The sequence below is a fragment of the Pelophylax lessonae genome (genome assembly GCF_965119305.1).
Source record: "Pelophylax lessonae genome assembly, chromosome: 1".
NCBI classification, from domain to species: domain Eukaryota; kingdom Metazoa; phylum Chordata; class Amphibia; order Anura; family Ranidae; genus Pelophylax; species Pelophylax lessonae.
The window spans coordinates 694,794,260-694,820,844 of record NC_138768.1 but is presented as its reverse complement, the minus strand read 5'-3'; the positions used below and the strand labels follow the sequence as shown (position 1 = coordinate 694,820,844).

Below are 26,585 nucleotides of genomic sequence, written 5' to 3'. Positions count from 1 at the left end.
TTTCTGCTCTTGTTTTGAGATACAGCACCAGGGGGTTCTCTTCTCTGTGTTTCTTTTTTGAGGCACCACGCAGCACATCAGGAAACCAGAGGAGGAAATAACCCCTAAACGGTATCCATCCAGCAGAAAAACCTCACCAGGTTGTATACAGGGTGCGACACCTAGCGGTCACGCAGGTATCTGCAGCCCAAAGTCCTTTTGCTCACAATCATTTGCAACTGAATGTTTCATTTTCACATTTCTGCTCACTGCAGCACAGAACTTTTGAGAGTTTTTTTATTGTGCACAACCACTTTGTGATTTGTTCTCTAGATTGGACACACATCACACATGGTATGTCTAATGAAAAATAAAAAACCACTGCCCTATTTCAGTTTTGTGTCTTTTGTTTTGCACTAGCACTTATGCACTTTATTATCGCACCTTTTAAAGGCACAGGGTATGTGTGTTTCTTCACTATAAATAGTCTCTGAAAACTATGAGTCACATGTGCACTTTATAAATTATATCTATTTATTTAATATCAAGCACTTTCAACATTTTTTACGTTATTTATTCACCAAGTGTATTTTTAACACGGTAGCGCCGTTCACAACCCCACTAGCACATATTTCAGTATCAGCTACTGTATGCCTTCCCTCCTCTCAAGTTGCTGCCGAAAATTCTTCGCAGGATAGAGGTGGAGGGAATTCCAGTTATCCTGGTAGCTCCGGACTGGCCTCATCGACCCGGGTACGCCGACTTGGGCAGGCTGGTCACGGACGCTCCTTGGAGACTTCCTCTCAGGGAGGATCTGCGGTCTCAGGGACCGATCTTCCATCCTGCTTTACAATCGCTGGCTTTAACGGCCTGGCTATTGAGACTCAGGTGCTGAAGGACAAAGGATTGTCCACTTCAGTTATTCCTACTTTAATTAAAGCAAGGAAAGCGACTTCCAGAAAGGTCTATCATCGCACATGGAGGTCTTATATTGCGTGGTGTGAATCCCTTGGATTTCCTCCACGTGCCTATTCGGTGACCCGAATCTTGGCTTTTCTGCAACAGGGGGTTGAGCAGAAGCTGGCCTTGAGTACTGTCAAGGGTCAGGTTTCAGCGTTAGCAATTTTCTTTCAGAAACCTTTGGCTACCCATTCCTTGGTGCGGAATTTCATCCAGGGGGTGCGGCACTTGGCTCCGCCAGTGCGTGCGCCCTTACCGCTCTGGGATCTTAATTTGGTGTTGTCGGTTCTTCAGAAACCTCCCTTTGAAAATATCAGGGAGATTCCCTTGCTTACATTATCCCAGAAGGTGGCCTTCTTGGTGGCCATTACTTCTGCACGCAGGGTGTCAGAACTGGCCGCATTATCTTGTTGTTCCCCATATCTGGTGGTTCATAGGGATAAGGTGGTTCTTCGTCCGAATCCATCCTTCCTTCCTAAAGTGGTTTCAGAGTTTCATCTGAATGAGGACATTGTATTGCCTTCCCTGTATCCTAAGCCCAGTCATCCTCGGGAGTGTGCGTTACATTCCTTGGATGTGGTTCGGACAATCAGGGTATACCTGAAAACTACGGACTCGTTTCGTAAAACGGATTCACTTTTTGTGATCACGGATGGCCCCAAAAAGGGGTTGCCTGCATCTGCCGCGACTATCTCCAAATGGATCAGACAGACGGTGATACAGGCTTATTCTATTAAGGGTCAGAATCCTCCGTTCCCTGTTAAGGCGCACTCCACTCGGGCGCTCAGTGCTTCCTGGGCCTTCCGCCATCAGGCGTCAGTGGTCCAGGTTTGCAAGGCGGCTACCTGGTCGTCGGTTCATACCTTTACAAAATTTTATAAAGTTGATGTGATGGCATCGTCGGATGCCTCTTTTGGCCGCAAGGTTTTGCAGGCCGCAATTTGAGGAGACCGTTGGTCTACCTCGAGGGTTTTTTTCTGTTGGATTTTCAGTTGAGTCTCATCCTTTTGTCTGATGAGCCTTTAAAATTTCTAGTTGGCACCGGTTGGGCCTTCTAGATTGGATTTTGATTTCTGTTATCCCACCCCTCATTTGTGGCACTGCTTTGGGACGTCCCAATTTGATATTAATCAAGAGGACTGCGTCTGTCAATGAGCGACAGAGAAAAATGGATTTTTGTAAAATCTTACTGTAAAATCCTTTTCTCTTAAGCTCATTGACAGACGCAGTACCCGCCCCTCTACTTTTAAATTGGGTTGGGTTAAATTCTCTGACACTGCTTTGTGACATAACTGACATCCTGTAGCAGGGAGAGAGAGGATATACCCTCTGGGACTGCCCCTAAGGTGTGGCCAGAACGTTTTCCTTCTGCCTAGTGTCCTACTCCTGTAGAGGGCAGTATAACCCAATTTGATATTAATCAAGAGGACTGCATCTGTCAATGAGCGGAAGAGAAAAGGATTTTACGGTAAGATTTTACAAAAATCCATTTTATTTCCCTGCAAAACATTGCTGCTTATTGCAGTCCATATATACCACGTATAGGAAAAAGACTCTGGTGCAACTTGGGTGGCGTGCTTTTCTTCATAGGAACCGACCCAGGGAACCCTGTTGATCTGTCCTCCCTGCAGTTGCCCCTTCCAGATTGTGTGCAGTACAAGCTGGACAACATTGCCACACAGAATATTAACAGTTTTTTTGCTACAGGAATGAGTTTAAAGAAAAAATTTTTTGCAGAGACATGTCCTAATTAGATGCAGATATTGGATCATGCCCATCCTTAAAACACTATACAACTTTTGTGTGTATGGCACATAAGGCTGAGTACACACAGGCTGAAAATTGGCTGAAAACAGTTGGTTCAGCAGAAACTGGTTGACTTTTTGCACATATGTACAGCTTCCTGTCTGACAGAAGCCCGCTGTTGACTGTTTTTGGGTAACATAATACCAATGACCACACCCAAATGGATGTAAGCTCAACCTTCCCTTTTCTATTCAAATGTATGTGTTCCTATTTATCTATTTATATATTCATAGCTTAAATAACAAGAAACTGCAGGAAAAGAATGTGTGATTACACTCAATATATCAACCATCTTTAATTGAAATAGAATATAAAATTCACATATATGTATATAACAAGACACATATAAAAACAAATAAATGCTACTTAACTCCCTCTTAGACCCATCTTATATCAATCACTAGTTTAACATTGTGTATTTCTATATTTAAGTATATAATAGACCTGTACGAGTCAAGTGGCTGTTTGTAAACATTAAACTAGTGATCGACCGATATCGTTTTTTTAATACCGATATTTTGGTCATCTGATATCGGTATCGGCCGACATTGGCAGATATTTTCGGACATTTAAAAAAAACGTTTTTTTTTTCCACAGGATCTGTTGTGGAGGGATCTGGTGGTCTAAAAGACCCCAAACCCCTCCTCTGCACTTACAAACATTCAAAACACCAAGTTTGGCTTTTTTGAATGCTGTCATTTTTTTTAATTTGGCGCAGAGTACCCAGAAGTGATGTCATGACATCACTTCCGTGTTTTTTACACGGAGACCCGATCAGAGCCGAATGCAGCTTTCAACTGGGTCTTTGGCGGCTGTGCAGGCAGGATGCCCGGGTCTCCCGGTAAGACAGGACACCCGGGCGAGCCGCGGAAGGGGGGGACGTCCCCTCCTGCTCCTTGTAATGACAGCCGAGCGGCTTCTCAGCCGCATCGGTTATCATTACAAGACAGCCAACCGTCAGCTATGGACGCCGGTACCACGGTGATGCCTCTAGCTGCAGGTCTCACTCCGGTACAGCACTTTCCCAAAATATCAGTAACATCCAGGATATATCGTGGAATGTACATTTCGGCCTCCGATATATCGGTGTTGCCAATGATCGGTCAATCCCTATATTCAACCCTTAAGCACCATGATTTCAAGGATTCCCCTCTAATCAAAATTAATTTCTGGGGTTTGTAGTAAATGTATATGTTGCCTGCTTCAAAGCTGTATCCAAGGATTAATTATCCCAACAGGAATGCTGTTTTAAGATTTATAAATATCTGAGGATTGAATATGGAAACTGAAAATCACATAGTCCTGTCCCTTTTAAATCCAAGATCAATGAGTTTGGGGTATGAATTGTCCACACTCATGGTCCAGAGAAGGTATTGAAAGCAGATGTGTTATATATATATATATATATATATATATATATATATATATATATATATATATACGTAGAGTCTTCACCTCCCTTACACGAGTGTGCATCAGACAGACAATCCCAGTGATATAAATGTCTCTGAGGATTGAATATGGAGACACAAAATCATAGTCCTATCTCTTTAAATCCAGGATCAATGAGCTTGGGCTGTGAATGGCCAACACTCGTGGTCCAGAGGAGGCATTTAAAAGCAGATGTATCCTTTTCTTTTTCAAAGTTGAATTATATAAATTAAGGTATGATCTTCACCTTCCTCACATGTCTGTGTATCAGACAAATAATCCCAATGATGTACACAGATGCACCCCACTTAAACAGCATATCTTATTTGTAAAATTCTCCAACATTCAGTATATACTGTAATACATTGCATATCTAATTAATATAGTGTTCCAGTTACCCCACTCCCACATTAATCCTCATTGGCAGGAGCATGTTACTTTGTATTACAAGCCATGATGCAGTCATTTTGCCAACATTACAGGTGTTCAATGTTACACCCTGCTTTCATGGAATCATGAAAGGGTACTTATCCTTCAAAAGTCCTCTTTGGCAGTGACCTCTTTAAGTAGGCTTCCAATAATAAGTTGTAGATCTGGTGCACCACACGAAGTAAAACTTTGAGGGAGCAAGTAGTTTGAGCCTGACCGGTTTCGCCGGGCATCCCGGCTGCTTCAGAGGCTGTCCTGCAGTGACTTTTTTTCTTCTCTGTTTATATGGGGTTCTTCCCTTATAAAATGGCGTCATGACGGCGCACCAAACGACGCATCGCGAATGCGCATTATGCGGTGCATGGCGACGTCACAACATCGCACCGATCGATGCACTGCACATGCGCAATACGCCATTAAGCAGCGCACACTGTGGTGCATATCACGGCAACACGATCATTCTCCGCCCCTTCTTAAATAGGAAATACATGGACAGAAGACACTTGGGGACAAATTAGTGACTAACTCATTTTAAAGTCTATATTGTACGGAGATCACCCAGGGACTGGATGCCTTTCCAAAGACAAAGATGGATATCTCCAAATCTCACATGGTTCTCGGCCCTCACCAAAGTTCTTCAGCATATCCCATTCCACTGTCAGTGCTAATAAAATGATCAAAGATGAGGATATTCACACATAACAAATGGGAGATCGCACACCTACCAATAACATAATCTAAATCTTTACACATTCTCTACACTCTACACCTCATTAATTATGAGGGGGGGGGGAGAGGGAGAGAGGAGCCCTCACAAAAAAATATATATAGATAATAAATATAAATAATGTTGGCAAAAATTGAGAAAGCTCAGACTATCATTGAGTCCAGGAGGCTTTGTTCCAGATCCATCTCGCCTCTTGCTTTAAGACCCCTTTTACTCTCAGGAATTGCTTCAATTACCCACATGGTCGGACATCTTGGATCCCTATTGTGTTGTAAGCACAAATGATGGGCTATGGGGGCCTTTAAATGGTGTTTGTCAATATCGTAAATGTGATCCTGCAAACGTTGAGGAGGTCTTCCGACAGGACCCACAGGTGTAAATGATGAAATAGACAACCCCCATGGTGTCACACGTCACCCTCCGATTGCATGTGAGGGTCCTTCATCTCGGCAAGACCAACCTTTCTCCCTCCATCATGTAGGGGCAAATATTCCACATCTCCACATTCCAACATTCCTATGTCCGATTGGGGGTTTCCATTATATGTCACTGTGAACCAAAGGGTCCTTTAAAGAATTTGCCTTCCATATATATACATTTGGGGGTATTAGAAACAAACTTACTAGTTGTTGTATCATAAGTTAATGAGGGCCAATGCCTCCCACATATTTCCCTTACCTTGAAGGCTAGTTCTGTGTATTGTATACATAAACATACCTCTTTCTCCTTCTCTATTTTCTTCCTTGTGTTCTAAATAGAAGCTCATTTTTATCATTCTCTTGGCTTGTTTGTAGGCCACATTGAGCCATCTATCTCTATATCCCCTACTCTGAAATCCATTTCTTAGGCCCTTTGCTTCAGATTCTAAATTGATCAGATCCGAACAATTTCTCTGTGCTCTAAGATATTGGCCTGTTGGAATGCCACAAACTATAGGTCGCGAGTGGAAGCTATCCACATGAAGTAAACTATTTGTAGCCGTGGGTTTTTGTATAGTTTAGTCTTCAGCGTGTGTTGATCGGTGATCTCCACAACCAAATCTCACGGTGTCATTCACTGGTGAATTTAAGGTTGTAAGGATTCACCGCCAACTCTTTAATGAAAATCTCAATCTCCTCCGGTGTTCTTGTCCAAAATACTAGAACGTCAACGATGTACCTGTACCAGGACAAAATACTACACAGGCACACTGACACTCCACCAGAGAAGAGCCAACTTTCCCATTCCCCCAGGTATAAATTGGCATACGCCAGGGAAAATTTGGTGCCCATGGCGGTGACATGCGCCTTGCGTAATACTTTCCATCACATTGGAACGTGTAAAGGGTAAGTAAAACTTCTAGCATCTTGATTATGAATGCATTGTGTTTCCACTTGTTATGGCCCTACTACTCAAAAGTTCTTTCAATGACCTGTAAGCCCTTTTAATGTGGAATAGATGAGTAGAAGGCCTTGATGTCCAGTGTTAACCACTTCTGGACCGGAAGATTTTCCCCCTTAATGACCAGGCCTTGATGTCCAGTGTTAACCACTTCTGGACCGGAAGATTTTCCCCCTTAATGACCAGGCCATATTTTGCGAGGCACTGTTAATTTAACTGACAATTGTGCGGTCGTGCGACGCTGTACCCAAATAAAATTGATGCTCTTTTTTCCCCACAATTAGAGCTTTCTTTTGGTGGTATTTGATCACCTCTGCGATTTTTTTTTTTTTTTATTTTTTGTGCTATAAACAAAAAAGAGCGACAATTCTGGAAAAAAATATATTTTTAACTTTCTGCTATATAACATTCTCCAAAAAAAAAAAATTAAAAATCAAAACTTTTTAAAGTTTTAGGCCAATTTGTTTTCTGCTACATATTTTTGGTAAAAAAATGCAGTAAGCATATTTTGGTTGGTTTGCGCAAAAGTAATCGCGTCTACTAACTACGGGAAAGATTTATGTCCTTTTTATTGTTTTTTTTTTATCTTTATTAGTAATGATGGCGATCTGCGATTTTTAGCAGGACTGCGACATTGCGGCGGACAGATCTGAGCCCTAACTGACATTTTTGACACTTTTTGAGGAACCAGTGACATTACTACAGTAATCAGTGCTAAAAATATGCACTGTTACTGTAATAATGACACTGGCAGGGAAGGGGTTAACACTGTGGGTGATCAAGGGGTTAAATGTGAGCCTAGGGCAGTGATTCTAACTGTTGGGGAGCGAGGCTTGTGAAATGATTATAGAGACCTGTGGTCCTATATAGGAGGATCACAGGAGCTCTGTGATCATTCCAGAGAGAACAACAGTCAGCTGTGTTTACAACACCTGACTGTTCTTCTCTCTCAGCGGGGAGCGATCGCAGGTGCCAGGCGGCAATCGGAGCTGTCTGCCCCGTGCATCGGAGTTGCCACTGCCGAGTGGGGGCGGGAGAATGCCGCCGGCGACGCTCGCTCGCCCCCTAGCTGCAGGCGCGCAACCGACGTAGGTCTACGTCATTTCGCGCAGGAGAGCCGCACTGCCGCAGTAAATCGGCGGCGGGCGGTCGGGAACCGGTTAATAGAATTGTACCTTCCAAGGAAATATCCTTATCAAAGCTTTCCTTAGGAAATATAGCCCCAAACCTATCTCATCAGCAGCAGCCCAAAACATAGATAAACCCATATCACAAGAAGAACTCGTAAGGGCAATCACACAGCTTAAAGTAGGCAAAAGTCCCGACCCAGATGGCTTCACAGCAGCATATTTCGAAACCTTTACAAATATTCTCACATCACCGTTTTTGAAAGCATTCAACTCTATCCCCTTATCCAATGCATCTTCCAATAGGCTACTAAAAGTGCATATCACTGTTATTCCGAAAGAGGGGAAACACAATACTTCTGTCACCAACTATAGACCCATATCTCTATTAAACGTGGATCTAAAACTATTTGCAAAAATATTGGCTAATCGCATCCTACCACTCTTGCCCTCACTAATAGAGAAAGATCAAGTAGGATTTGTCCCTGGCAGAGAAGCCAGAGACAATACCATCAAAGCACTGAACCTCCACCACTGGCTACACGTGAGAAAACACGAAGGTCTGTACCTGTCCCTAGATGCTGAGAAGGAGTTTGACAGGTTGGCCTGGGACTATATGGAAGCTGTTTTTCGCCACATCGGACTAAAAGACCGGCTCCTTAACCTCATCATGTTCTTATATACTACACCATTAGCTGGGGTCCGGGTTAACGGCCACCTGTCAAACGGCTTCCCTATTGGTAACAGAAAAAGACAGAGCTGCCCCCTCACCCCTATCCTATTTGTACTGACTCTTGAACCCCTTCTGCAACGAATAAGATCTAACGCAGACATTAAAGGTATACAGATCGCAGGCCATACCTATAAATTAGCGGCACAGCACAGTTTGGAGTCCTACAAGGTATAAAATAAACGTCCCACAAAATATAGAAAGGGAGCTATTCCACTATTCCTTAAACACAATTACAATTACCACACCCAAATGAATGTAAGCTCAACCTTCCTTTTTCTATTCAAATGTATACGTGTTCCTATTGATCTATATAAATCAATAGCTTAAATAACAAGAAACTGCAGGAAAAGCGTGTGTGATTACTCCCATTAATATGTAAAAATAACCATATTTATTTGAAATTTGAATATAAAATCCACATATATGCACATAACAAGACACATATTAAAACATATTCATGTTACCTAACTCCCTCTTAGACCCATCTTTTAGCAATCACTAGTTTAACATTGTGTATTTGCATATTTAAGTATATAATAGACAGGTACATATCAAGTGGCTGTTTGTGAACATTTAACCCTTAAGCACCATGATTTCCAGGATTCCCCTCTGATCAAAATATCTATATAGTGGAATCTGCACCTCCTCCTTCCTGCTGGTGCTCCCTTTAGTGATACCCCTAGACTTCTATGCATTTTACCAACTGCCAAGCCGCACTGTTTACTTGTACTTTGTAATCCTATTTATATTAGAAACCCCGGTTCTTTTTCCCTGTAGTTCTGGCCAACACTGAATCCCCAACTGTGTACTCTAGCATATGATTATTTTTCCCCAAGTGCATTATTTAGAATCTGAACAGATTTTCTAACCTGGTCATTTGCTCAGAGCCTTTTCAACTTGCAGTGTTAACGGGCACTCACTAATATGAGCTTGTGGGCCGATCTGGCAAACCCTAAATTAATTAAAAACCATATTTACAAGTCTATGGGTACCTTTTCCACTGCCGGCAAGCCAACTGTCATATAGAAGCAATGTACAGCTGTCTGATTGCTTTCGCAGCCCCAGTACATTGTTCCCCCACCCATGGTTTTCTGGGCTCCATGCCCCCACCTGCAGGCTTAGGAACTCCATGCCACCTAGTAGAAGGGATGTAGACTACTAAACGTTCGTTACAATAGTGAACAGGACTTTTGGTCATCTTTGTGCTAAAAAATTAAGTTTAGTGAAAAAAAGTGTAAAAAAAAAAATAGTTGTACCCAAGTACCTAAAGTCTCTCTTCTCCCCCCCCCCCCCCCCCAAAAAAAAAGTTTTAACTTCCACATACATACACATATAAATATAAACACATGCATCAAGAGTGCCTACATACAAAAATGTTGATTGCAGTATACATCACATATTGCTGCGCAGTCTTATGCTTCCTAAACTATTGCATTAATTCCAAAATATAGGGTCCCTGTTTTTAGAAAATAATGTTTTAAGGGATGCAAGTAATTTTTCGGCCTAAACTAAAAAATTTTAAATGCATGTAAAAAAAGTGAAAAGTGCTCTGGCAGCAAAATGGTTAAAGACAATTACACAATACAAAATTACTGCAATCATTAAAAAGTTTCAAATGGGAAGGTAGTTTGCATAAAGAATATGTTGTGATGAATTCAATACATTTCCTGTGCTGGATTCATGTTCAAGCACATCTCTGCCACATTCTGAAATGTCAGTTAAGGGTGGACCTGGCATTTAACCTACTTTACTATGTAAAAGAAATCCACAAAAGGAATATTATCCTTCAGCTTAAACCAGGTCATAGGAGAGTAGATGGAATGAAAATGTTATTTCAGGGTTTTACATTCTTACATTTTGTTGGAAAGGCAGTTTGTGCCCAAGAGATGTGAAGTTTGTTTCAGACTGCATTTTATCAAAGTCGATGTCTGGAAGTGCTTTTATACTGGGGCAGGATTAAGTGTGAGAAAACAAGTGTGAGATTTCACAGCTTTATAAATGCCTAAATAGCAAGACTTTCTTTTAACCTAACAATGAAAATCATCCTAGACAATTGTCTTCTAATTACTTCCATATTCTCCTAATGTCTGTGTTTAACATTACTGAAAGCCCCTTTTTATATGATGAAATTTCGGCTTTTCTCCTAGAAGAGCGTTTCCTCTAGCTGTGCTTTATAAACAATCGTGCTGTAAAGCATCAATCTACACTACAGAGACTTTTTGCTTTTCAAGATGAAAGTAGGGTAATCTCTTACACTTGTGTGTAGGTTTGTTCAGCTTTATTGAAGAAAAATCCGTTACACTGGCCTGTTACAGGATCGAAATTTTTGCACCGTTATTCATATGTAAGGCTGGCGATACAATGCCTGATGAGTGCACACCATGTGGCTGACCCAAGCATATTGCTCATACAAGAAAACCAGTAGAGATTCGGTAAAGAACTAATCAAGTTGTCAGGATAAATATTACATAAAGCTACTGTATTTTCTGGCGTATAAGACTTTTGAACCTCAAAAAAATCCCCCAAAAATGGGGGGTCGTCTTATACGCCGAGTATAATGTCTCCAAGGTAACCTAATTATAAGTATTACCGGTAGATGTTATCTCTCAAGACGCTGGCTGTGTGGGAATCCTGTACCGGTATACCGTATGTACCGTAGCTTCGGCTACATACAGTGTACTGAGATGAGCCAATCAGGGAGAGTGATGTATTCTATTATTGAATGCAAAGCCGAGTGAATGCAAAGCCTGCTCGGATTGGCGGAGTAACATCAGCCCGCCTCTCTGACTCTGCCAATCCGAGCAGGCTTTGCATTCAATAATAGAATACATCGCTCACTGTGATTGGCTCAGCGCGGTATACTGTAAGTAGCCGAAGCTACGGTACATACGGTATACCGGTACAGGACTCCCGCACAGCCAGCGTCTTGAGATTACATCCACTGGTAATACTTGGGGTAGCTTGGAGATGTTATGAGAGAATACATGTATTGCAGTACTAGGGTACCTTGGAGATCTATGAGAAATCTGATGTTTTTCAATGGCGTTGCCTTGCTTCGGAAGGGGGGTAGTCTTATACGGCGAGTATAGCCCAAAACCTATGTTTTAACTTGAAAATTAGGGGGGGTCGTCTTATACGCCCAGTCGTCTTATACGCCGGAAAATACGGTAATTTCCAGTATGGCATTGCAACAGACTGCAACAGCTAATCACAAAAACCGCAACCTTTTAACCTAAATGCAACCCTTCTATCTGCAGCTGCATTGGGGAGTTGATAGCATCAGTTCACTGGTGTGCCCAGTTCATTAGATGAAGGTCACCTTTTGTTTTTGGTGTGACATCTCTGTCCTAAGTAATTAGTCCTTTTTTTTTTTTAATTAGTTTTTTTTCCTTAATGTCAGCATTACTTTCTTTTATTTTTTGTAAATGTCATCAATGCTGCAATCTGCATGACTGTTGTTACAAAGCCTGGGCACATCAAAACTTTTTTTTTTTTTTGTGTATATTCTTTATTTTCCACACAGCATTAACAATATGTTGTCATTAAATACAACAATGAAATGACAATGAACAATTATTCCTAATGTGGCAGTACAAATATGCACATAAAAAGAAAATGTATAGGGGAAGATTTACTAAAACTGGTGCACACAGAATGTTAAAATTCAACAAATGACATACAAGAAATAAAACATTAAATAACATTCCATATACATATCCTGGTAGGGATAGCAAATCAAGGGTTCATGAGACAGGTAAGTGTATCCTCCAACATGTTTCGGAATTTTTCAAAATTCCTTCTTCAGGGAAAATATATACACACCCGTGCAATCACCACTTGCGTATCTAGAGAGATGTGCAAAATACAAGTAATATTATATTGAAAGAGTATATATGTAGAGAAACATCTCATCATCAATAGGAGAATCCCAATGATGTAACAAAGACAGAGAATACCCATGGTAAGTATGTATGGATCTATATATTCCAAAGCATATATATATATATATAAATATGAATGACAATTTAAAAGACAAATATTGTATATATGAAGGTATCAACTTACCCACAAAGGGAATATGGAGCAAAAAACGTCCTTGTGGTCGTATCTTTTAAAAGAAATATGGAGATAGATATCTGTGTCGCATTGGGATGCAGCTCATTCATAGAGTCCACTTGTATTGCACCATGGTATATATGGGTATGGCCTGAATCCACCAAATATATTAGCTTTTGCAGGGGGATAAGAATCCCTTAACAGCGTGGTAAAGTTTTGGTGTCCCCACTGCCAGTTTTACACTACTCCCTGATGGTCGTGTCCACACAGTGGTCACGAGGAGCGATGGATCCACACCTAACAAGGATGCACAAATAGGGGGGGATTAGCTATCTCAGACTATTAGTCATGTGTTGAATAAAGTGATTCCCTCACTTTATTCAACACATGACTAATAGTCTGAGATAGCTAATCCCCCCCCTATTTGTGCATCCTTGTTAGGTGTGGATCCATCCCTCCTCAGACGCTCCTCGTGACCACTGTGTGGACACGACCATCAGGGAGTAGTGTAAAACTGGCAGTGGGGACACCAAAACTTTACCACGCTGTTAAGGGATTCTTATCCCCCTGCAAAAGCTAATATATTTGGTGGATTCAGGCCATACCCATATATACCATGGTGCAATACAAGTGGACTCTATGAATGAGCTGCATCCCAATGCGACACAGACATCCATCTCCATATTTCTTTTAAAAGATACGACCACAAGGACGTTTTTTTGCTCCATATTCCCTTTGTGGGTAAGTTGATACCTTCATATATACAATATTTGTCTTTTAAATTGTCATTCATATTGATATATATATGCTTTGGAATATATAGATCCATACATACTTACCATGGGTATTCTCTGTCTTTGTTAGATCATTGGGATTCTCCTATTGATGATGAGATGTTTCTCTACATATATACTCTTTCAATATAATATTACTTGTATTTTGCACATCTCTCTAGATACGCAAGTGGTGATTGCACGGGTGTGTATATATTTTCCCTGAAGAAGGAATTTTGAAAAATTCCGAAACATGTTGGAGGATACACTTACCTGTCTCATGAACCCTTGATTTGCTATCCCTACCAGGATATGTATATGGAATGTTATTTAATGTTTTATTTCTTGTATGTCATTTGTTGAATTTTAACTTAACCAAATAAATGTTACTTTTTATATACTTTTCCTATACGCCTCTTACTACACTGACTATTCCAGCCTATCCATTCAAATTCCCCAGGGACACCAGTGTTTTGTTTTCTTGTATGAATAATTTGGGGAAGGGATTCCAGGCTGGTTCGGCATATCCCTGTACCAACCCTCCATTTTCTCCAAGTGCACACAGAATGTGGTGCAGCTGTGCATAGTAACCAATCTGCTTCTAATTTCAGCTTTTTTTAATTATGCTTTAACAATAAAACCTAGAAGCTGATTGGTTACTATGCACAACTGCATCAGATTTTTGTTTACACCAGTTTTAGTAAATATTCCCTATAGTATATATGCAACCCTTAAATTGATTATTAATGATTTAGAAAAACTGTCACATTAAACTTTATTTTCAGAATTGCAGTCTTGTATTTAAATATTTATCTATAGGTATATGTCTGTGGATTTGGTGGAATAAGAGGGAAGTGTGTTGGTAGAAAGAAGAGCGAGGGGAAAAAGGGACCCAGGGAGAGGAGGGTGGGGGGGTGGTTATAGAAGCGATGGGGTTGGTGAAAAAGGGTTAGCGAATCTGCTGTGCCCCCCTCAAATGGGAAAGGGAAGTGAGGGCGCCAGGCCCCCAGGCCAGGCCAGTCAGCCTATTGGCAGTTCTATAGGGCTTTGCTCATATTTTACGTAGTACAATTAGCACTATTTAGAAGGGCCGAGGTGTATTTAGCAGAAAGCTTAGATTGGATCCAGTAAAATCATTTAAGCCTAAGGGAATCAGATTTTTTTCCTAAAGTGGGTGAAAACACTTACATATACCCAGTGAAGTGCCCAGCCTAAAATGATACACAGACATGAAATCAATCTTCCTACATAAGTTCTACCTGTTTATATGCCACATTCTAAAATACACATTTTTACACAGCGTCTTTCAGCTCTGAAAAGCAGGGGGCGGAGATCTGAAGTCTCTACACGTGGAACTCAGTGAGGAGAGCTCTGAGCCCTCATTTGAGAGAGGGCACACACCACCCTTCACACAGTACACAGGGAACATGCACATCTGTGGCTATCAATTAAAGGCGGTGTCCTGAGCTTGCCTCCCCATGCCCTTCTCTCTTGGAGTCAAGAAGAGTTGTCGGTTGTGACTGCAGAAAACAGAGGAACAAGGCAGTAGAGAGAAATCACACTCATTGCTTTGTGTAGAGAGAAGTACACCGTATAGGAGGAGGTGCTTTGCTCATATTGCATGCCTGAGGTTTACAACCACTTTAGGTTTTGTTGTTGTGGTCTCGAATACCATGATATCTTTCACCCTAATGAGCCAATGGGCTAGTGTGGTATTGATGAATTTTTTTTTCCCCCTATAAGCTTGGAATGCAGGATTTAGCAGTGTTTTACGGTCCATTTTAATGTGAAGCACAGACTGAGATATGCAAATTTAATTTGCAGATGCTGAGGACTTGCTCATTGCCCGATCTTTCTAAACTGTTCAAGACTTTGGTGGATGTTCCAAGTGTGGCTGATTTGCAGGGGGATGAGCAACTGGAGATAGAAGAAATTGAGGATGAACCAGCACAGGATGCAGATCATTCAGATTCTGAAGACACGTAAGGAAATTTGTTTCTGTAATTTATCCCAGGATGGATGAAAATGGTGTCCTTGGAACTTGAACATTTAATACAGTACCTTGTTATCTTCTCAAATGTTTTAATTTCTGAGCTCTAGCTTGTAGTTAGGGGTTACTTCTCCAACAGGGAGACCGACCATAACAAAAAACACATTTTAGGTAGAGTGGGGATGACAATGTTATTAATTGCCATCTGTGCCTTCCTGTTTCAGCAACAACAGTGCCTCCTTTTTCTTGTCCTGGTGTCTTCCTAATGGGTTACAGGAAGAAATGAACTCTATCACTATCACTCTATCCAAAAGGAATACCTAAATTTATAATTGTAATTATATTTTCACTATAACATCTACATTCTTTTAATTCAATTATTTACAATACCACAGCAGGCCGGTACATAACCTGTAAGTTGCTCCATAACTGCCACTTGGCCAGGACTTGTCTAGTCCCATACACCCATGGTCTTGGCACCAGGGAAATGTCTGAGTGCCTGCGTAATAACTCTTTGAACCAATCACCCACACACCCACAGAGACTACAGGAGGGATACAGGGAATGTGGTGGCTTTGCTGGAATCTGCTGCAGCAGAGTCAGTCAGAAAATACTGTACATCAGGAAAATCCTGCACTTCTTCTACAGAACAGCTATATATATATATATATATGTGTGTATATATATATATATATATATATATATATATATATATATATATATATATATATATATATATATAGGAATGCATTTTTGGTCAAAATTCATTGTGCATGCCATACTATCAATCTGCCCATGTTGAGTGATTGTAATCACTGTATATGATATTTCAAAATCCTCCTGTCTGCACTGTTTCCAAATCTGCTTTTTTCCAAAATGGACTTTAAAAATTAGGCACAACACCCATTACGGCATGACTTTTAAAATTGGTAATGGGTCCAGCTACTTATGTTTTGATCTGCTTTGTAGTATGTTTGGGGACACAGAAAGAGACTTGCAGGAGCTGCAGGCATCAATGGAACAATTATTAAAAGAGGATTCCCAAGAAGCAGAATGTGAAGCTGAAGAGTCTGGAGATGGACTGCTACCCAGTAAGATGGAGGATGAGGATGAGGAGGAAAATGAGGCAGCACAGGAGGCTGAAGCAGAAGATGAGGAGAATCAGCCGAGCAGTGGAAGCATAATTAATGAGGAGTGGCATTCAGGTAAATTCCACAGTTGTCATTTATACATGTTTGGGATAGTGCAAAAGTATCCCTGGTGTTGCTCAAATTGCATGCATGTGGTAATTCATTAGAGTTTTACTTGTACCGCTGGGGCATGTACTGAGTACACAGGTACGGAGTTACACAGTTTTGTTTGCTATAAATGTGTCTAGTGTGGTTTTGTAAGTATAACCAATAAAAAGAAGAGAGTAATTCTACTTTTAAGAGTATCAACCCGATATCCGCAGAGTCCTCTGTAACCTGTGATAATATCCCACTTTGGATTTATAATTATTTAATTCCCAACCTAAGGGTACTCCTTGGTTGCAAAGTAATATTCTGACATATAAAGAACTATTTTCAAAACAACCTGAACCTCTTTCATATGCTCATATTCAACTGCATCATTTCTTTACTAATCATCCAGACTTACACTATAAAGTCCATAAGGAAGCCTGGGACTCTTTCCTAAGCAATTTCTACAAACCCGGAGGCCTGTCATGATTTTTTCCCTTATCCAATGTGAAGGGAAATTCACTCTGGAAAGTCCTCTAATATGGTTAATTGGGAAAAGGAGCTTGGTTCTAACTTTCTGCCACCGAGTGGCAACATACTATCCAGTCATATTACCGACATTCTCATTGTGTTAACCACTGGGAACTTATGCTAAAAATACTATATAGAAGTTATTTAACACTGGTAAGACTTTCCCAAATCTTCCCCAAAGAATCAGCTGGTTGCTAAAGACATTGTGTAACAAGTGGGGGGTATATTACTTATTTTATGGGAGTGCAAAAGCCTACGTATGTTTCTAACACGCTATTTAACCTCATAACGTTGGTAACTGGACTTCCCATACACCCAACCCCCTACCTTGCATTACTTAATTTCACTAAAACTAATATACCTAATGTCACCCACATACAAATTGCAGCACACTTACCTATTACATCAAAGTGGAAGTCCATTACTGCTCCTAATGTCACTGAGGTAATTTATAGAGTCAAGGCACAATACTTGTATGAAAAACATTTTGCCGCTTATTCCAACACCTTAGGTACTTTTATATCACATAGGGCTCCTTGGGTTCTATGCTTCCCAGTAGACAACTAATAGAACCCAAATATAATCCTCTTTCTATGTGGTTTTAAAGGTATCTCTCTGTACTATGGTACCTGGTTCTTGTTGTTTTTATTCTATATTTCTCTATTGTTTGTTATACATAGTTTAAACTGCATAACAGGCTATTTATGTATGTAGCACCCTACAGGTAGGTGTTAGGTAAAGATATAGTGGCCCTTGTCTGCTTAACAACAGGGCTGTGATTTGTTAGGTAGGGTGTCAGGGCTTCAATGCCAGCTAGTTGTAAAGGGGGTACCTAGGTTGAGGACCCTGAAGCTACAGAGGGGGTGCATAGTCAGTGGACCCTGAAGAGTTCAAGTGTTCTATTTCATACTACCTCAAGCTAGCTAAAGCGGGGGACAGTATTCAGTGACTTCCACAGCACAACAGTGTCAGGAGTTCTACAGTTCTAAGTCCTGGATCTTCTGGACTCATAGTTGAGGATTCAGCACTTTCGTGTTCTACAGGCTATGTACAGTGTTAACGAGCGTTGGTTGGCGCCGGCTGGTGTCAAGGAAGCGCCAATGGGCATTTTTCAGGAGTAAAGTCCCACATGTAATTAGTTCAAGCCTCAAGGAGTATCCCACTCATTCCCTTCTCCCATCCCCTTTAAATCAAATAAAAAACCACAAACAAAGATGCCGGAGTTGTCGCTGCTTCAGTTGTTACACCCAGGGTCACAGCTCACATGGGCTGGAGTACCGGTATTGATGGCAGACCCACATCAGGCCACAGGCCTGGAAACCTTGCTACATGTACAATGGGCAATACAAAGCTCAATTAGTGAACTCTTTCAATGCTCTCGCTTTAACCACATGCCGACCGCCGCACGACTATTTACGTCGGCGGTCAGCCCCTCACAGGCATAGCGACGTAGTACTACGTCGCTAGCCTGTGAGGGTCTAGGGAGCGCGCGCGCTCCCGCCTGGTCACGGACCCCCCCCCCCCGCGTGTGTGACCGGCGGACCCGATGTCCGCCGGTTACTCGCGATCGCTGGGTGGAGAGGGAGAAAGGCAGGCGGCTGATGTAAACAAGCAGCCTGTCATTCTCCCCTGTGTAGGAATAGTGATCACACGGTTCTACTATGTAGGACCGTTGATCACTGTTCCTACACCTCAAGCCACAGCCAATCACAGTTAGAAACACGCCCCTAGGGATACACACAACCCTTCTCTCAAAAAAAGTTAACCCCTTCACTGCCAGTGTAATTTTACAGTAACAGTGCATATGTATAGCACTGATTACTGTAGAAATGTCACTGGTAACCCCAAAAGTGTCAAATGTCAGTCAAGGGTCCGTTCTGTCTGCCGCAATGTCGCAGTCCTGCAAAAAAAATCGCAGATCGCCGCCATTACGCGTTAAAAAAAAAAACAACAAAAATGACAAAAATCTTTCCCTTTGTTAGTAAACGCAATAAATTTTGCGCAAACCAATCAAAATATGCTTTTTTGCAATTTTTTTTTTTTTTTTTTTTTTTTTTTTTACCAAACATATGGTAAAAAAAAAAATTGGCCCAAAATGTTAAAAAATTTAAATTTTTACTTTTTTTGGGGGGGAATTTCGTATAAAAAAATGTGAAAAATATTGTTATTTTTGGAAAATTTACGCTGTTTTTTTGGTTATAGCGCAAAAAGTAAAAATCACACAGGTGATCAAATACCACCAAAAGAAAGCTCTGTGGGAAAAAAAGGACGTCAAATTCGTTTAGGTACAGCGTCGCATGACCGCGCAATTGTCCGTTAAAGTCACGCAGTAACGAATCGCAAAATAGGCCCTGGTCAGGAAGGGGGTAAAATCTTCCGGGGCTTAAGTGGTTAAGCAAAATATACCTAGATATGGTGTAATTTTTTAACCTTTTATGTATTTTGCTTGCTACTCTACTGTAAAATACATGTTTTTTTATTAAAGTTTAGACATTATGATAATCAATTGAAAGAAATGAATGGCAGCAACACCTCAAAAATGTTAGGACAGGGCCATATTTTTCACAATGGGGCATCCCTTCTTTTTTCAGGAACTGAGGAGGCAATTTACTGGAGTTTTTGGAGAGGAATGTTGTCCCATTCTTGCGTGAGATAGTATTCTAATTGCATAAGGTCTAGTACACTTGGGCCGAATGTCGGGTGACATCGGCTGGTTCAATAAAAACCGTCCGACATTCAGCACGTGACTATGGCAGCTGGTTTGACAGAAGCCAGCCTTCTTGCAGACGAGCATGAGGGAAAAACAGCAGCCGACTGGCCCCTAATCAACGCTCTCAGGCATTGAATTCTGGGTTTAACCCAAAAACTAAAGATGTGTACTATGCTTCAGTCCTCGGTCGTCTGTCGTATTTTTCATTTTCAAAATGCGCTGGCAGCCCAGAAGTCATTAAGGATGCTTTATTTAAAAGGTTGCAAAACTTCCCAAAAATATCTAGCAGAGACCATCAAATGCTGACCTTCTCTTGTAGTTTGAAATTGCCAAGGCTTATTCCCACCTACCTGGACTAAGTTACCTAGATACTGCTCATTGGGTTGACCCAAAAATCTCGAAATTACCTTATGGTGTAGAGGAAAACTCTCTTGAGAGGCATAGTTGACCACATACCAACTCTTGACAAAAATGCTGATATTATCCTGCTTCTCAGCAGAAACATCCCAAGGGTACACAAGGCTTGCCAACAAATCACTGGGCCATATGACGCACTATATGCCCAATGCCTGGACCTAGGCTGTGTCATCATAGGCAACGTCTGTCTGGGTAATATCTTACCAACAAGTATAAGGTTCACTTTATTGAGAAATATTGCACTTATAAGTAATAAAACTTAGAAAAGCCTTGTAAACAAAGGTTAAAATGGCCGCGGCTAATAGCGTGCTTAAGTCACGAGGTCCCGTCCCGCCTTACACGTTTCCTCATTAAATTACGTCTTCAGAGGCGTGACGGCCGTACTCAAGCATGCATTAAATGACAAATGAATCGTAAGACTAGTTACACCTAATAGACCATGACGGACAGTCCAGCGAGAGTATGCGAATATCATCTTGCCTTGTTTCTTCATGCTGTTGACTTCTCTATCACTTGAGTCAACACTGTCTGGTAAGCGGATTACCATATATTCACATGATGTGACTATATTCCCTTTCGATAGCCATTGGTGTGCGGTGATTCCTCTTGCTCACATACTATATGAACTGTAAGAAAAGTGGAATAAATCAGCGCTGCTTCTATATACCTTCTACTAAGTGCGTAATCTGTTTTCCATTAAAGTGCAATTCATAGGCTATCCATAATCAACTTGTTGAGTGCTTCAATTCAACAAAACCATTTCTATAGGCTTCCTGCTTAATTATATATTTTTTGCATAACCAAAAAATGTATTATATGCAATACATAAACAATACATAACAAATCCATTCACAATAAGGTGCAGTGCATAAATTCAAGTCCTTTGGTGCTTTCAAAGTGCCCGTGCTTGATAAATGGATAAGTGAAATCAACGTGCTACTCTGTGCTCCCCTCCTGAGTTCTCACTCAACAACAGTCTGATGTAAACCAGTGTGTAGTGCTTATCTCCGAACAAAGAGTGTTTGGGATACTACTCCTTCTCACGTCCCAAGGCTCAGCAGTGAGATAGGAACAGGACAGATGTAATTTCTTCTTCCTCCATAATGGCTACTCCTAAAATTGTATTTCTAGGAATAAAAGGAAAGCATCCATAGCGTAAAATCGTTTTGTTTATTTAAATACATATATATATATATATATATATATATATATATATATATATATGCGAATACACTTAAAAGATTAAAGAAAATGCTTGCAGTAATAGTTATGGTGGACACCGCCGCAGCGTGGGTTCCAACCAATGGATGTGACGTCACTTGTGGTCCCCTGCTTTATGCGTCTTCAGAAGCTAGGGCCAATCACAAGTGATCTCCTTTTATAGAGATGGCTCCTCCTCCTACACCCATTCTCACCCACTACTCCCGCTATAGTATTTCCTGTTGATCTACTGGGATCACTTCCTGTTCATGACAGGAAGTGTCTAAGCCTTTATCTTACTACATCCTATTCCTATCATTATTAAATCTATAATCATTAAAGTATAGACACAATTAATACATATGGGAAATATATATATTACATATGTTGAACATTCCGCTAGCAAAAATTATTATTATAGCAGTTTACATCAAGTTTCGCATTTAACCCTTTGGGGGCCATACTTTGGAGTTGGTAAATCCACTTAGTCTCGTTTTGTGAAATAGCTGTTTTCATATTGGTGTCCCTCCAGAGTATTCGATCTATACCATATAAAATTTATTTAGTGGGATCTCTATTGTGATATATTCTGAAGTGGTTTGAGATATCCAAATAGAGATCCCACTAAATTAATTTTTTATGGTATCGATCGAATAGCTAAACACTGGAGGGGCACCAATATGAAAAGAACGGTTTCACAAAACGAGACTAAGTGGATTTACCAACTCCAAAGTATAGCTCCCAATGGGTTAAATGTGGAATGTGATGTAAACTGCTATTAAAATAATTTTTGATTGCGGAATGTTCAACATATGTAATATATATATGTTTCCCATATGTATTAATTGTGTCTCTACTTTAATGATTATAGATTTATTAATGAATGAATATGCATGTTGCCAGCATTCACAAATTTTTCTTGATTGTAAAATATTATGTAAAAGCATTTATTTATTAGTACCATATCCTATTTGGTCGATAATTATAAAAAATTTGGATTATCAGATATTTAGTTGATCCCCCGTATATAGACAGAGAGATATAATTTAAAGAGAAGGGTGAAGTAATAGGATTACAATTATAAGTATAAGAAAGAGTAAGGAGCATTAATTTGGTGGCAATATGACTTCCGGTTATACACACAGGGCCGGTGCAAGGATTTTTGACGCCCTAGGCGAGACCTCATTTTGCCGCCCCCTTGGCACCGCCCCTGGCTCCGCCCCCTTGACTACACTCAGGGCCGTTGCTAGACTATGTTGCGCCTAGGCAATATCAACTGCTTGCTTCCCCCCCCCCCCCCCCAAGAGAAAAACAGTAAAACTAAATGATCTAAATCGGGCATAAATGGGGATGGCAACCTGTTAGTCTGTTAGTGTTTTTTGTTTTGTTTTTCTAATGGCACTTTTTTTTGTATTATTTTACTGTGTGCCATCAGAAAGAGGGGGTTGAGACTTGGTGAGGACAGCCAGTCAGTGAGCAGTGTACGGTGAGGACAGCCAGTCAGTGAGCAGTGTACGGTGAGGAGAGCCAGTCAGTGAGCAGTGTACGGTGAGGAGAGCCAGTCAGTGAGCAGTGTACGGTGAGGAGAGCCAGTCAGTGAGCAGTGTACGGTGAGGAGAGCCAGTCAGTGAGCAGTGTACGGTGAGGAGAGCCAGTCAGTGAGCAGTGTACGGTGAGGAGAGCCAGTCAGTGAGCAGTGTACGGTGAGGAGAGCCAGTCAGTGAGCAGTGTACGGTGAGGAGAGCCAGTCAGTGAGCAGTGTACGGTGAGGAGAGCCAGTCAGTGAGCAGTGTACGGTGAGGAGAGCCAGTCAGTGAGCAGTGTACGGTGAGGAGAGCCAGCCAGTGAGCAGTGTACGGTGAGGAGAGCCAGTCAGTGAGCAGTGTACGGTGAGGAGAGCCAGTCAGTGAGCAGTGTACGGTGAGGAGAGCCAGTCAGTGAGCAGTGTACGGTGAGGAGAGCCAGTCAGTGAGCAGTGTACGGTGAGGAGAGCCAGCCAGTGAGCAGTGTACGGTGAGGAGAGCCAGTCAGTGAGCAGTGTACGGTGAGGAGAGCCAGTCAGTGAGCAGTGTACGGTGAGGAGAGCCAGTCAGTGAGCAGTGTACGGTGAGGACAGCCAGTCAGTGAGCAGTGTATGGTGAGGACAGCCAGTCAGTGAGCAGTGTACGGTGAGGACAGCCAGTCAGTGAGCAGTGTACGGTGAGGACAGTCAGTCAGTGAGCAGTGTACGGTGAGGACAGCCAGTCAGTGAGCATTGTATGGTAAGGACAGCCAGTCAGTGAGCAGTGTACGGTGAGGACAGTCAGTCAGTGAGCAGTGTACGGTGAGGACAGTCAGTCAGTGAGCAGTGTACGGTGAGGACAGCCAGTCAGTGAGCATTGTATGGTAAGGACAGTCAGTCAGTGAGCAGTGTACGGTGAGGACAGTCAGTCAGTGAGCATTGTATGGTAAGGACAGCCAGTCAGTGAGCAGTTTACGGTGAGGACAGCCAGTCAGTGAGCAGTGTACGGTGAGGACAGCCAGTCAGTGAGCAGTGTGCGGTGAGGACAGCCAGTCAGTGAGCATTGTATGGTGAGTCAGTCATGTGCAGGTGTGATGTCATTGCTGAGCAGTCAATCAGATGGCTGCAGCATGTGAACCTGAAAAGAACACTGGCGGAAGAGCTTCCTTCTGAGGTAAGTATATCATAATCTGCTAGTATCAGTGTGCAATGCATACTAGCACATTATGCATGGTCTTGCAGGGGATTTAAAAAAAAAAGAAAAAGTCTGGTTTACTAATGCTTTAAGAGTTCAGAAAAGGTAATAACTAAAAACAAAAAACCGTCCTAACATGCATGAAGGGATTCCTGGGTGACCTCTACATTAAGTGAAGTGTTGGATATCACTGGAGGAGCTCCTTACTTTGCATCTGAAGCTCTAACACTTAGTTCAGTTCTTCTTCCAGTATTTCTTCAGGCAGCAACTCTGCAGCCTCCTGAACGCCCCTTTTTCTTGTGCAGAACAGCAGCTCTTCTTATCTCCCATCTGCTCTCCCAGACTGTCACAAGCAGGAGATCGGGTCGGGAGCAGAGGAGACACAGCCCCCACCTGTAGAGAGGCGGGACTCTGAAGACTGCGATCACCAATAGGCTAGCCCCACTGCCTGCACATGACCCCTACCACACATGACCATAAATCACGATGATCACAGCCTCACAGGACGCTCGCCGAGTCGCCGCCCATTGCTGAGCTCAGATAACCGAGCCAGCTTAGAGAGCGGCGATCGGAGCACAGAGGAGATGGTGTGATTGGTGTCATGTCCAGTGTGTATGTTAGAACGGGCAGACGGGCGGCCAGTTAGCCGCCCCTGGCTGATGGGCGCTCTAGGCAGGCGCCTACCCCGCCTATAGGTAGCGCCGGCCCTGTATACACAGGAAGCTACTTTACCCTTAAGAGAAGAAAAACACAATGAAAGTAGTAGGAGTTATGATAAGGAGAAGGTCTAGCAAGATAGAGAGTATCACACTTCCTGTTGCAAACAGAAAGTGATGTTAGTAAACGAGCAAGAATTAATAGCGAGTATGGTGGATACAATTGGGTGTAGTGGGAATTACGATAGCAACAGGGTGAGTAAGATGGAGGCTTAGACGCTTCCTGTCATGAACAGGAAGTGACCCCAGTAGATCAACATGAAATACTATAGTGGGAGTAGTGGGTGGGAATGGGTGTAGGAGGAGGAGACATCGCTATAAAAGGAAGTCACTTGTGATTGGCCCTAGCTTCTGAAGATGCCCTGTGGGAGGGGCGAAACGCATAAAGCAGGGGACCACAAGTGACGTCACATCCATTGGTTGGAACGCACATCCGTGGATGCAGGAAAGAAATTCGCACCATGTATGGCATGCCAAAAGCAGGGTAAACATGGATCGAAAATCGTACATTACAGCAGGAACTGGCCAACTATCGATACTTGTGTACTGTTGACCTACAGAAGTCTGTCTAATGACTGACTTATTTCGAACAGTCTTGCTGGAAAACCAGCATTTGATCAGCGCTTGCAGCCAATTTAGTGGCAAGGTGAGTGTCCCCCTGTCAGAATACAATAGCACAGTGGGGGAGATCCCTACATCACACATTTGTGTTGATGCGGGGATCTGACTTTTTTTTTTTTTTTGTTCAACCTGCTGGTTGAGCGAAAAAAAGACCTACAGGATCTCACAAAAAGGAGTATACCGCTCACATTTTTGTAAATATTTTATCTTTTCATGTGACAACACTGAAGAAATTACACTTTGCTACAATGTAAAGTAGTGAGTGTACAGCTTGTATAACAGTGTAAATTTGCTGTCCCTTCAAAATAATTCAACACACAGCCATTCATGTCTAAACCGCTGGCAACAAAAGTGAGTACACCCCTAAGTCAAAATGTCCAAATTGGGCCCAAAGTGTCAATATTTTGTGTGGCCACCATTATTTTCCAGCACTGCCTTAACCCTCTTGGGCATGGAGTTCACCAGAGCTTCACAGGTTGCCACTGGAGTCCTCTTCCATTCCTCCATGATGACATCATGGAGCTGGTGGATGTTAGAGACCTTGTGCTTCTCTCCCTCCCCCTTGAGGATGCCCCACAAATGCTGAATAGGGTTTAGGTCTAGACACACGCTTGGGCAGTCCATCACCTTTACCCTCAGCTTTTTTAGCAAGGCAGTGATCATCTTGGATGTGTGTTTGGGGTTGTTATCATGTTGGAATACTACCCAGCGGCCCAGTCTCCGAAGGGAGGGGATCGGGCTCTGCTTCAGTATGTCACAGTACATGTTGGCATTCATGGTTCCCTCAATAACCTATAGCTCCCCAGTGCCAGCAGCACTCATGCAGCCCCAGACCATGACACTCCCACCACCATACTTGACTGTAGGTAAGGCACACTTGTCTTTGTATTCCTCACCTGGTTGCCGCCACACACGCTTGACACCATCTGAACCAAATACGTTTATCTTGGTTTCATCAGACCACAGGGCATGGTTCCAGTAATCCATGTCCTTAGTCTGCTTGTCTTCAACAAACTATTTACGGGCTTTCTTGTGCATCATGTTTAGAAGAGGCTTCCTTCTGGGAGGACAGCCATGCAGGCA

At 42.0% G+C, this 26,585-nt stretch overlaps 1 protein-coding gene across 5 annotated transcripts in view; it reads left to right on the top strand.

Moving 5' to 3' along the window:
• Window positions 1-26,585, top strand: part of NEK1 (NIMA related kinase 1) — a 334,451-nt gene that overhangs the window by 290,356 nt on the left and 17,510 nt on the right. For all 5 annotated transcript variants that reach the window (XM_082243984.1, XM_082243982.1, XM_082243981.1 and 2 more), the window contains 2 exons: window positions 15,226-15,383; window positions 16,361-16,596. In XM_082243984.1, the coding sequence (XP_082100110.1) occupies window positions 15,226-15,383; window positions 16,361-16,596 (394 nt within the window). The remainder of the gene's footprint in view (window positions 1-15,225; window positions 15,384-16,360; window positions 16,597-26,585) is intronic.